General features: G+C 53.1%; 1 protein-coding gene across 3 annotated transcripts in view; it reads right to left on the bottom strand.

Annotated features, from left to right (window-relative positions):
• FAM20A (FAM20A golgi associated secretory pathway pseudokinase) overlaps nucleotides 1-12,722 on the bottom strand; it is a 49,854-nt gene that overhangs the window by 6,676 nt on the left and 30,456 nt on the right. For 2 of the 3 annotated variants that reach the window (XM_026512372.4, XM_057318274.1), the window contains exons 2-10: nucleotides 7,653-7,837; nucleotides 6,879-6,929; nucleotides 5,843-5,921; nucleotides 3,459-3,551; nucleotides 2,552-2,667; nucleotides 1,847-2,027; nucleotides 1,251-1,360; nucleotides 781-862; nucleotides 240-299 (exon numbers count right to left, since the gene is read on the bottom strand). In XM_026512372.4, coding sequence (XP_026368157.1) covers nucleotides 240-299; nucleotides 781-862; nucleotides 1,251-1,360; nucleotides 1,847-2,027; nucleotides 2,552-2,667; nucleotides 3,459-3,551; nucleotides 5,843-5,921; nucleotides 6,879-6,929; nucleotides 7,653-7,837 — 957 coding nt within the window. Of the gene's footprint in view, nucleotides 1-239; nucleotides 300-780; nucleotides 863-899; nucleotides 1,386-1,846; nucleotides 2,028-2,551; nucleotides 2,668-3,458; nucleotides 3,552-5,842; nucleotides 5,922-6,878; nucleotides 6,930-7,652; nucleotides 7,838-12,722 lie in introns of those variants that run through there. The other variant, XM_057318273.1, reaches the window with a different exon arrangement.

Below are 12,722 nucleotides of genomic sequence, written 5' to 3'. Positions count from 1 at the left end.
AGCGCGTCTCCGAGTGGGTGAGAGATCAGAGTCAGTGACTGAAGGGTCTAAGAGACAAGGTCCTCCTTCATCCCGTGCGGACACATGCGGGGAAAGTTATGTACGTGGACAAGAAATGAGGTCATTCCTGCCACCCTCCCCACCGGGGTCCTAGACCAGTCAACACTAGGACCTTCGGAGCTTGGTAGCAAGTGGGCTGGAGGGTCACCGTTGCCACCTGCCCTGGAGCTGGAGCTCACCTGCAGCACTGGGACAGCGGCGACAGGATGGAGAGTTCGTCCTGGGAGTGTCGTCCAAACCTGGAAGGGGAGACGGGCTTTCAGGCTGACCCCCCAGCCGTCCCTCCTAATGGTTTCCTCTCTCCTCTGCCTCAGCCTCGTTCTGACCCACAGCCCGGGGTAAAATGCCAGGGATCAGCCCCTTCCTCAAGCAGCTCTCCAAAGCCTCCGTGCGAAGAGGTTACAGCCAAGCATCATTCGTTTGTTCATTCATTCATTCATTCCCTAACTACAGAGGGCCAGACAACCGGGGAGGAGCCATGCGCTCTGCCTCCAGGGCTGAACCACGTAGTAGAACCGTGTGGAAACGTCCGTGTGTTTCAGCAGCGCGCTCAGGTGGGAGGAGAACCCAGCGTGACTTAGCAAAGATGGGGAGAAAAAGGAAACAGAACAAGGAGGGCAGGGCGACCGGGAACGTGACCGAGGAAGGACCTCATTCTCCGGGGGCCTCCTGAGCAGCACCTCCGGGCCACGGCCGGGACAGCGGTGCCGGGACACTTACCCTCTGGCATTGTCGAGGTGAATGAGGAACCCATCATCCCCGAATTTGGTGAACATCTCGTAATGGTGCCGGTCCATGTTGCCTGCAAAGGAGGGCGGGTGCTTCTGACCTCTGCGTCCCCCCGGCCCTCCCCGCCCCGGGCCTGGAGGCCTGTCCGCAGTTGAGTCAGGGGTCTGAACCCAGGGCCCCAGGCTGTTTCCCACGGTTAGTAGGGACGGTGCAGGGGGGAGGGGGGAGCTAAGCGAGCACACAGACCCACCGTGGGCATGCCGTCTGAGTGACGTGCTCTCGAAAGAGGGGAGCATATGAACCTCTGTCCTCTGGGACCTCTGCCCCTTTCCGAGGCCGTGGGCCGTGCGAGGCTACGCAGGCCTCATGGTCCAGGCTCCAACTCATTGCCCAAGATCACGGCGAATCCCAGCCCCACGGCAGAGGCCGCTGTCGCCAGGCGCCCGAGCGTGGGGACCCACCGATCAGGAAGTCGAAGATGGCCATGTCGATGATGTTGAGAAGACGGTTGCTGCTGTTGTACGGGTAGGTCTGCTTCACGGTGTTGCAGTAAAGCGGATTGACCTCCCACCTGGGGGGGAGAAGAAGTCCTGGGGCTGGAAAAGCCAAGATGGCAACGTGTTGGGGGCCCTCCTCACACCTCCCCTCACCCCCCCAAATCCCTGCCTCCCTGATCCCAGCTGGGGCCTGGGCTTCCCGGGGCTTCCTCAGGTGCAGTGGGTGTCCCCCCTTGCTTCTCTGTGTGACAGCAAGGGTGCTGCTGTGTTTTCGTAATCTGCCTGCCCGTCTGACCGCCCCCCCCCCCAGGCTGGGGAGAGCCCGTGTCTTTCGTTTCCGTACCCCCAGCACTTAGAAGGCTCTTGGTAACTGAATACATGAACCGAAGGAGGAGAGCAGGCACAGCTGGCCCCAGGGTCGGTCTGAGATCAGGAAATGATTGGGGTTTTGGGGTCCAAGAGCCAGGTTAGTGGCAAGGCCTTGGTGCAGGGACCGCAACCACTCAGGGACAAGACTGCAGGGCCGTGGGCATGGCATCGTGGCCCGGGCGTCAACTCACTCCTCCTTTCCTGCCAGCGAGTAGGAGCGGATCCAGGGGTTGGGCACAGACAGCCTGGGCGCCAGGTTGAGGGACGGCAGGAACGCGGACAGGGAGCCCTCCAGCAGGTGCGGGTTGCCGCAGACGGCATACTCGGTCTTGCACATGTACGGGCACTTGGCAAAGAAGCACACGTTGCTGGCTGGGGGGCGTGGGAGGAGAGAGAAGGACTAAGAGAAGCAGGCAGTGCCGTGTTCCTGCCCTCGCCCCCCGAAAATGCTCCGGGAGGGAAGGGAAAGCCTCAGCTCACAGCTGGGGCAGAGGCAACAGCAGAAGAAAATACTGCTTCCCCAGATGTCAGGGCTCGCGAGTTGCTCTGAAACCGAGTGTCCAGTTTTTCAAATGCCTCCGAGCAGAGCAAGTGCGGGCCCCGCTCTCACTGCCTCCCATCCAGATGGTTGGACGCTCCTCGCTTGCGTGGGTAACGTCAGAGTCCAGGGAGGCTGGCACTGTCGCCCACACAGGCTACTTGGCATCTCACCTACGACCCTTTCCCATCCCCCGATCATCTGGTGTGACGCTCAGCTGGGCCGGGGTGGGAGAGTCCGAGGGCAGCGTGCACCCATCCCGACGAGGGCCGGCGGTCACTCAGACCACGGGGAACGCGTCGGCGGCCACGGGGCCGACCCTCCTCCACCCATAGCCTTGCTCTGGCCGGTACTCTACCTGGAGAGACGAAGAAAACACTCTGCAGGATTTCATTCTTGGTGACCTCTAGGATTTCCTTGGTGACATTGACTAGCCTCCCCACTGTGGGTGGCACCCGTCGGAAGTCCAGAATCCTGGAGGAGAGAAAAGCCCTGGTCACGTCTGGGGGATCGGCAGGGGGTCGGATGGTCGCCCCTTAGAAATGGACGTTTGTCCCTGACCACACCCAGCCCAGGGTGCGCTGTGGTACTGAGCTGACCGCGCCTGGGTGAACCTGTGTCTGTGGGGCTGGGAGAAGGGGTGGCAAAGCGGTCCTGATTCCAGCAAGCCTCCTGGGCAAGCCTTCCCACGGTCCAAGCTGTGTTCTAGGTCAGAGCTTTTCATACTTCACTGGGCATATGAGCGACCTGGGTGCTCACTCACATGCAGGCTCCGATTCAGAGGGTCCAGGGTGAGCCCGAGCTTCTGGATTTCTGAAAAGCTCCTGGGGTGGTGCCCCAGTGGCCAGTCCATAGAACACAACCTTGAGTAGCCACGACGGGCAAATGGGAGGGGAGGAAGTTGAGGGATGTGCTTTCACCTTTTAATATCATTACCTTAAGGCTCCTGGGATACATGGGAATGGATGCGTTCTCCCCGTTTCCAATCAGGAAACTAGAGCTAAGGGCAAGGTCAGGTCCAAGCTGGCAGCCTGAGCAGCCTGGCGGGGTGGTTAGTTTTCTTTCTACGTCATTCTTTTCATTACATTAGAGGCCTTGTGTTTTTCAAACGTGGGTTTGAACGGGAGATGTGTTGAGTTCAAAGGCATCACTGAGGTTCGCGAGGAAGACAGGGTGCCAGGGAGGTCCCACCTGAGGGTCCGCCCAGCGCCCGTCGGGCCATCGGCCTCTGTGGTGAACGCCATGTCCCTGGGGCCCAGCCCTACCTGTCCAGGTGGAAAGCTGCGATCTCAGCATTGTGTCTCTGAAAGTCAATGAAGTAGAAGAAGTCTGCGGGTGTCTCTTCATCTCGCTGCTGTCTGGAAGGAAGGGAGGAATCACGCCCTGGACTCAGACCTGGTCAGGAGCCTGAGAAGGGAGCTGAGAAGCATGATCGCAGGGAGAGAAAAACAGGCTTTCATGCTTTTAATGTACATGTGCCTGATGGAACGGCAGGCCAGGGACCTCCCCGAGCCTCCCGTGGCTCCCGTGGCTCCTGTGGCTCCCGTGGCCGGGAGAAGACTCTCGGGCTTCTTGTAGGACCTTGTCCTGCAGGCAGTCCCTGGACCACGTCTCCTACTGGAGCCACTTTGGTGACAGTGGCTGATCCTTTTAAAAGGTAGTTGAGTTGGGAGGGTGTATAGACATTCTCGGGCAGGTGTAAAGAGAAGAGAGGGACCGGCTGGCCAGCCAGAGGTGGCGGAGACCCAGAAGTCAAGAGTTCGAGGTGGGGGAGGAGGCGGGGCTTTTCTCCAAGGAAAAGTGTTCTAGGGATGCAGTTTAATACCACTGACATTTGAAGAACAGAAAAGGTCCAGGTCTTAGGGTGACAGGATGGATACATGAGCCTGTCCCCTCAGAGGAACCTCAGCTGGGTCCTGAACGGGAGCCCAGCCAGAGGCTGGAGGGAGGCCGGTGCAGAGAATATTGATTTATACACATTTTAAAATCGCTGGTGGATTCCTGAAAAGCAACAGGCCTGCCCGCGTGTGATGGGCTGGCTGGGTACGAATGTTCCGAAGTTGCCTCCCAATCCTTCGGGGCAGCGTGGCCTCTGGCCCCGAGCTTGACTCGCCTTGTTGCGAATACACAGGGCAGAACGATGATCTAGTTTCATAATCTGCGGGGCGGGGGTGGGGGGACTGTGCGAGGGCTGCCCGAGCAATTCAAGTGTAAATACACACGATGGTGCAGAAAGCAGTAAATACACGGCTCCCGCGATTGAAATAGCCACGTGCACGCTGCCAAAAACACAAGTCCTGGAAACCACGGTGAGGGGCTGCCAAGAGCAGGCGTCCTGTTTTAAAAGGCGCGGCCACGTTGAGAGGAGAGGCCTCCGTGTCCGGGCGAGCCCCCTTCTCCTCACTAGCGTCGCCGCCGGATGCCTGGGCAAGCAAGGGACGTGTCCACGCGTCCCCATCTCCACATTTTAAGTCCTGAATTCCATCTGTAAGAATCCACAGTCCCTCCAACACCTTTTAGAATTTTCTAAAACATCATTTCCCCGTGTCTGTATGGCCTGTCTCAATGTGGTTTTAAATTTGAAAATCATTTCTACATCAGTGAGGGCTTCTCAGTGAGTTTGACAAGCACTGGTGTATTTCTCAGTGTCTCTATTCTACAGATTATGGGAAAAATATGATCTTTAATTATGGTCATAATTTACATTATCCAAAGATAAACTTCTACTTTCCCTTTTTAATAAGGGACACATGTGGTGTGTGTCTGTGTGTTTGTTTTTTTACTTTAAATGACCTATAGAAAAAAAATGCATGCTTTTCCAAGAAATATGTTTTAAAATGATGCTGTTTGGCTTTGGATGAAATTTTATACAAATGCAGATTAAAGTTTGTGTTATGGCCTAAGAATAGACAAAATGTTTTTTTTGACCCAACGTTGGAAAGTTTTGCATTCTCTTCAGGAAGAAAACTGGTTCATTTGGACCGTCTTTGCAGGTTGTTTGTAAGTGATGGGGCAGAGAAGAGGCCGGAGGCTGGGACTTCCAGTCCTTTCCTGCACATAAAACGCGGCCAGTGTGAGTGGTATTCCTCCCCACATGAGAGAAGTGAAAGTCAAGCTCCCTGGCTGTATAATTAGCTTTAAGTTTAAAAAAAAAAATCACAGCCCTCCTAAGTTGCCAGGTCAGAATGGCGCTCAGAGAATGCAACTCATAGATCTGATGGGGGGTGGGGCAAGGTGCCGTTTATCATTGCTATTATGCTTTCCTTTAAGGTCTCGTGTTTCTCCATCAGTGTTGGCTCCTTCTGCCTCCTCTCTCTCACCAGGGCTCACTTACGGGTCTACACTAACCCTGCACGACTAACCGTCACAATCACTTAGAACGATGTAACACCTCAAACATGGCGGCTCTGTGTTTGGGGGGGTGCACCCAAGAATTACCTACCTGCTTCTGGAGCCTTGGCTAAACCAGCCAGGTGGGCTCCCTGCGATCGCTCCCTTTTCAAAGGGACACAACTTTTTCTTCCCAGTAGTTGATAGGCCTGCATGGAAGAGATGCCCTCCCCACGCTGCCCAGCTTTACTCAGTTTTGGTCCAAACCCCCTCACGGCTGCCACAGCTGGACGCGGGGGTGAGGAAGGCGGTCGCTTACCTCATGGGTTTGAACATGGCCTTCCCGAAGTCTGAGAACCTGAGAACCAGCTTGAGGTGGACCCCGCTGGGTTTCACAACTGTGAGGGGGAGAAGGGAGAGGGAACCCTGTTTCTGGGCCTGACCTCACGGCTGTGACCTTTTGCTCATTCCAAAAAACCCAGCCGATTTCTTCTTTTTGCTCTTACGTAGTAAGACCCCGAAGACCAGCATTTGCTTTCGAAGGCTGCAGGGTAAATTCTAGCATGTCGGGACACAGAGAGCGTGGCGGGGGCTCAGGATGGTCCTTTGTCTGCTCTTATGGGAAAAGGGTAAACGACACAGGTTTCCCGAGATAGGCGCTCACTGCAAACCCCAAAGGCTGTTTTCCCGAGAGGAGCTGGTGTGTTCCCCTCCGTGCTTCCGCGGCACCCCTGTGGATGCCGATCGTGCCCCCTGCCGCGTGGCGCCGGACCAGTTTCCCTGCGTCTGTTTCTATTTCAGACCGCACACCTGGGCCGGGACAGGGTTTGGGGACTGAGACAGCTGTGGGGCCCCTACCTCCTGACATGTTGTGTTCTGGCTACGTCACGCGCTTTGCCCCATCCTGGCCTTGCTATGAGCCCCGAGAGGGTTGGGACAGCGTCTGACTCGCCTCTGTGTTCTATAAAACAGCAAACGGCAGGTGCTGAACTAAAGCTAAGGGAAGCCCTGGGCCGTACAAACTCTCTTCCGAATCCGTAACGCATCGGAGTGGGGCCTGAGAGTCTGCATTCCTAATAACTCCCCGATGATGCAGGGGACCACGCGCTCTCCAGCCGGGCCCTGGGAACGGCCCCTCCTGAATGACTTTTCTTTTGTGGGGGTGGGTACATGGGTAGGTGGATGGAAAGAAATGTCGAGTTCTCAGAGATTGGACAGAGAGAGTCACGCTCCTTCAACTTTGACCAGGACCCCCATGGAGTGGACTGTGGGCCCGTCACGTTGCTGCCAGGTCCTGGGGTTCACGGGGCTGTGGCGGTGAGGGGGCTGGACAGAGGCGGGGCTGGGTCACTTACTCTGGCTGCAGTCACATGCCCCAAGCAAGGCCTTCTCGTCCTGACTGTAATCTGAAAAGGAGGAGAAGGGCGGTGAGAACGTCCAGCCTGGCTCCTGGGAGAGTCCACCACGCAGGGCCCTTGACTCTGGTTCAGACCGCAGAGGGGGAGACGGTGAGGCAGCCTGGGGCCCTTGTCCATTCAACAGGGGATGGCTCGGGGCCCCAGCTGGCTGCAGCCTCCACCCTGCTCCGTCCCAGGCCCCATGCCCTCTAGCCCTTCAGTGGACGCACCAGCAGCACCTGGTGAGTGACCCAGGCTAGTTTGGTCCCTGTTAGTGACGAGACTCTGGGAGTGCTTGAGAGCACAGACCTGGGACAGCAGGACTGTGTTTGAATCCCAGCACGACCACTGGGTCTCCGGCCAAGTTGCTTAACCTCTCTGAGCCTCAGTTTCCCCATCTCTAAAATGGCCACAGATAATATCTATCTTGTATAGTCACTGTATGAAAAAGAATTGCCAGGTGTGCGAGAAGCACTCAATAAATGGTAGTCACCACCATTCTTTACGTATGCAGAAACACGTTCTCAGGGCTCTCTGATGGGGTCGTGATGAGATTAGCATGATAAGATCTCATTCAAAGGGGAAAAGATCAGGGTCCAGTTTTCTTCTTCTTATCCTATCTGGTGTCAGAGCCAACCCTTCAATATTTCCCCCTAGAGCCCAGTCTGAGATGGTTTATGCAGCCTCTCCGGGAGAAAGTCAGTGCACCCCGCCCGACCCTGTGACTCTCACCCGCACTGATGGTGGGAAAGCGCCTCATGTCCTGGAGGAGCTGGCTGACGACAGGACTGGACCGGGGGTAGAGTCCCTGGCGGCTGATGCCCAGGTGGAACTGGACCCAGCTGGCCTCGAGTCGGAGCTGCAGGGGAGCATCCAGGGAGGTGAGGTTGAGCTGCTCTCTGTACATCTTGTGTCGTCTGAAAGAGCAGGGAGAGTTTTGTTTTGTTTCAGTCGGGGCTGTAGGAAATGCTGAGACTCACCAAAGCACCTTGTCTGGACTCTCTCTCTCCTCATTCTTTCGTTCGTTCAGCAACAGTAGTCAGCACCTGCTTTGTATCCGGCCTTATGCTGAGCTTAGGATACCGAGGGCTTGTCATCTGGTGAGTGCAACAGGCCCCCGGGTACGCAATGCCGTACATCGATACGCAAATACCTAACTCCAAACCGCGACCAATACGGCAGAAGAAAGGGGCCGGAGGTTAAGAGTAAAATTCGGGACCTCATAGAAACTGGGATCTCAGGGAGGTATCTTAGGTCTCTTTGTGCACTTTTCCATGAAAAAGTCTGTATGTTTATATTTCCCACTATTTTCTGACGTACAGAGTGAGGAGATGGGCGACTAAGAAGGTACCTGGTGAGAAGGAAATGGATGGCGGGTGAGGATCCCTTCAGTAGACCTGGAAGCCAAGTAGATTAAACAGTAAGTCATAAAGGAAAAGAGGAATCCATTAGCCGCTTACTGTTTGTTCCGCTCAAGAGCCTTTTCCGCCAAAGTACAAAGGAAAAAGTAATAAAACAATGCCAGTGCTGCACAGAGGCGAAGAGCCTCGTTTGGGAGACAAGTTGTAGGTCTGTGAAATCCTCAGAGCAAAACAGAAGGCAGTTGTAACTGAACAACTAGCTAGGTGGTTCGGACAAAAACACCCCAATATTCTGGAGAAGGTGTGGTTTGGTTTCTCCTGTGGCCTCCCTCTTGGGCTTGCAGATGGCTGTCTTCTTTCTTGTCTCCTCATGTGGCCTTTTCTCTGGTGTCTCTTCCTCTTCTTCTAAGGACGCCAGTCCTCCTGGGTTCGGGCCCACTCTACGTAGGAATCTTGGGGGGACACAGATCAGCCCATAGCCTTTGCTCCCCCCCCAAGCTTTGCGGCTAATCACCAGAAAGGTCCATCCAGAAGACTTCCCTCAACCCAGTCCAGCGGGTCAGGAGCGAGAAGGGGTGGGATGGCAGGGCAACTGAACACATTTCCGCCCATCTACGGAATTTCGTTAGGTTCACTGCTGTCAGGCAGAGCTACATACTTCCATTTTTTCTTTCATCAGCTTCTCGGGGGGTTAAGAGGAGTGCTTGATGTCGGTCTGCTCTGGCTGCCATAAGAAAATACTACAGACCCGGCGGCTTGAACAACAGACCTTGCTTTCTCCCAGTTCTGCGGGCTGGGAGGTCCAAGATCAAGGTTGCGGGCAGATTCGGTTCTTGATGAGGGTTCCCTTCCTGGCTTGTGGATGGCCACCCTCTCACTCACTGGGTGCTCACAGGGAGACAGAGGACGCTCTCTTCCTTTCAAGGATAGTGATCCCATCATGGATCCCTACCCTCATGACCGCCTCTAAACTAATTATTTTCCAAAGACCCCACCTCCAAATACCATCCCATTGGAGGTTTGGGTTTTGACGTATGAATTTGGTGGTGGGAGAGGGGAGAGGGAGGACTCATAAATATTCAGTCCATAAAAAGATGAGCCTATTTTTCCACCCTGAACTCATCTGTAGAGAACACTTACTTAACATGCGAGGGAGAGCATACTCCCCATCTAAGGGGACAGCCGCTGGTAAGTCTCAGCTAACAGCAGTCATGCCTCGTCATTGCTCATTCGTTTATTCAGTCTTCAAGTATTTGTTGACTGTTAGACACTGATCTACAGCCTAGAGCTAGGGCTGTGTACAAAACAAAGTCTATGTTGTCATGAAACTCACATTTCCTGGGAAGTCATTTATTCCGTGTTTTCAAGAGAAGCTAGAAATCCAGATTTTGGTCAGAGTGTAGAATCTTCTTTTCAAAACACAATGACTTAAATCTAAAAACATCCTGTATCAGGAACCGAGATGCCCTTCAACAGATGACTGGATTAAGAAGTTGTGGTCCATATATACAATGGAATATTACTCAGCTATCAGAAAGAACGAGTTCACAACATTTGCTGCAACATGGACGGCACTGGAGGAGTTAATGCTAAGTGAAATAAGTCAAGCAGAGAAAGACAATTATCATATGGTTTCTCTCATCTATGGAACATAAGAACTAGGAAGATCGGTAGGGGAAGAAAGGGATAAAGAAAGGGGGGTAATCAGAAGGGGGAATGAAGCATGAGAGACTATGGACTCTGAGAAACAAACTGAGGGCTTCAGAGGGGAGGGGGGTGGGGGAATGGGATAGGCTGGTGATGGGTAGTAAGGAGGGCACGTATTGCATGGGGCACTGGGTGTTATACGCAACTAATGAGTCATCGAACTTTACATCGGAAACTGGGACTGTACTGTATGGTGACTAACATAATATAATAAAAAACCATTAAAAAAAATCCTGTATCGACATACAAAAGAAATGAAACCAGTACCTTGAAGAGATACCTGCTCTCCCACGTTCATTGCAGCATTATTCACAAGGGACACGGAAGGGACCTACATGTCTGCCAGCGGATGAATGGATAAAGACAATGTGGTATATATACGACGGAATATTATTCAGCCTTCGCAAAGAAGAGAATCCTGCCATTTGCAACATTGTGAATGAACCTGGAGGACATTATGCCAAGTGAAATAAGCCAGACACAGAAAGACAGGTACTGTGTGATCTCACTCGCATATGGAACCTAAAGTAGTCCAGCTCATAGCAGCAGAGAGTAGAATGGTGGCTGCCAGGGGCTGAGCGGAAGGGGAAATGCGGAGCCGTTGGTCAAAGGATACAAAGTTTCAGTTACGCAGGATGAAAACTTTCTCGAGATCTCATAGACGGTAGTGTCACTCGAGTGAACAATACGGTGTTGTAGGCTTGGACTGTGCTGAGAGAGTAGATGTTCAGTGTTCTCCCTACACACAGTTCCCTATGTAAGGTGATGGACTCGTTAAGTAGCCTGATGGTGGTGAATTATTTCACAACGTATCAAAATATTATGTCGTACATTTTACAAACATACAGCTTTGGTCAATTGTACCCCAATAAAGCTGGAACCACAACAAAATAGCCACCCATTCATGTTCAGTGCCCTCTGCTGTGAACGCAGGGGCAGATGTGATCTGAGTCAATGCAGGGACACATTAAGACACGCATCGCTCTGGGAAAGTCCATGCACGGAGGAGACAACCAAGGCAAGGGAACTCTCTGTTATTTTAAGACTTCGGTCTCCAAGAGCAGAGAGAAATATGGCTGAGACCTCCCTCCAAGTCAGCGAGCCCTGGCAGCCATCCAGCTTGGGGTGGGGGAGGAGTTGAGCTATTGGTATCATTCTTTAAAATGACACATGTTGAACTGCTTTTATGAAAATCAGGGGAAAGGACAAACTGTTGACCAGGTCTGTAGGGCTCCCGCCAACTTTTCCTTAACGTTATTAACATTTATTTTTATTTTAACAACGAGTCGGGCCAGGCTCTCATTCCCAAGCCTATTTGAGGCTAAAGCTCAGGGGCTGCTAACCTCTCTTGGGAGTCTGGTGGAAAGATCGCACAGTCCCGAGCTAAGCCAGTCACCCCGAACTAGAGCAGCGCCCAACGCGAGTTAGGAGGAAAAAAAGAGACATTCCGGCTGAGCTGGCTTTTGACAGAAGGGGTGGGGTGGGGGTGGGGCTCTCAAGCGGAGCTGATGATTTCCAGCCGCAGCGGTGTTCAGGGATACAGCAGCCACAGAAAAAAAACACATGTGGCAAATTGAGTGTCACTTCTGGACGAGGACAAATTGCTCTTTAAAGCATTCACCTTTGTCTCCAGGTGGGGACACAGGGCTCTTTGGCTCGCTCTCCTACCCTTGCCGGAGCCAGCATGACAACCTTGGGGAGAAGGGAAGGAGGGGAAAGAAAGAGTATCAGGTACCCTTCCTACTTCTTCTTCCTCTTCTTCTTCTTCTAATGGTTAAGAGTTGTCAAGACTAATTTATTTCTGGTCAGAAACTTTGTGTGCCCTTGATTCCTTGGGGACAGCCAGCAGGGTGGGCGGCAGCTGGCTTGGACAGGTAGCTTAGAATTGGCGGTGGGGGGAGATCTGACACCATGGCAATTGGCAGGTGTGACATATCAGGTTTTTGTGGGGTTTTATTCTCCCAAAAGGAGAGCTGGGTTTGCAGCACGCCACTGGCCGTGCTCTGATGGTGGTTGTCTGTGTGCAAGTAAAAGTGGTGAACACAGAAAGAATTTACCTGCTTTCTTTCTTGTTTGCCATACTTAAAAAAAAAAAGTTTTCTAAAAGAGCAGCTCAATATGGCAACAACAGTAAATAGCACCATGTTGGGGGCGCCTGGGTGGCTCTGTCGGTTAAGCATCTGCCTTCCACTCAGGTCATGATCCCAGGGTCCAGGGATCGAGCCCCATGTCCCCTCCCTGCTCAGCGGAGAGTCTGCTTCTCCCTTCCCTCTGTCCCTGCTCTCTGCTTGGGTTCTCTCTCTCTCAAACAAATAAATAAAATATTTTTAAAAATACCACTATGCTGCTAAAAAGGTATGTGTATGTGTATATATATCTTGTTTGAGTGCCTGGGTGCAGCCGCCATGTTTGGACTTCAAGATCATTGGGCTGGAACAAGTCCCCTTCCTCTGGCTGGTTCGGGGGGGGGGTTTCCACTGCTTGCCCTTGAAAGCTGCAGATCCTGCTCGTATGTGTTGTACACTTGCTTTGGCTTTGGGAGATGGGGTCAGGTCCCCTCTATGTTGCCACGCACACTATGGAGGGATAGAGCCTGGCCACCTAACCCCCAGGGTCCAATCAGGACTCTGGAATTCATTCCCCATGCCCATAGTTTTTAGGGAATTTTTTTTTAGAGATTTTATTTATTTATTTGACAGAGAGAGAGAGAGAGACAGCCAGCAAGAGAGGGAAC

The sequence above is a fragment of the Ursus arctos genome, unplaced genomic scaffold (genome assembly GCF_023065955.2).
Source record: "Ursus arctos isolate Adak ecotype North America unplaced genomic scaffold, UrsArc2.0 scaffold_24, whole genome shotgun sequence".
Lineage (NCBI taxonomy): Eukaryota > Metazoa > Chordata > Mammalia > Carnivora > Ursidae > Ursus > Ursus arctos.
The sequence above is the reverse complement of the archived record's forward strand: the minus strand, read 5'-3'. Positions and strand labels throughout refer to the sequence as shown.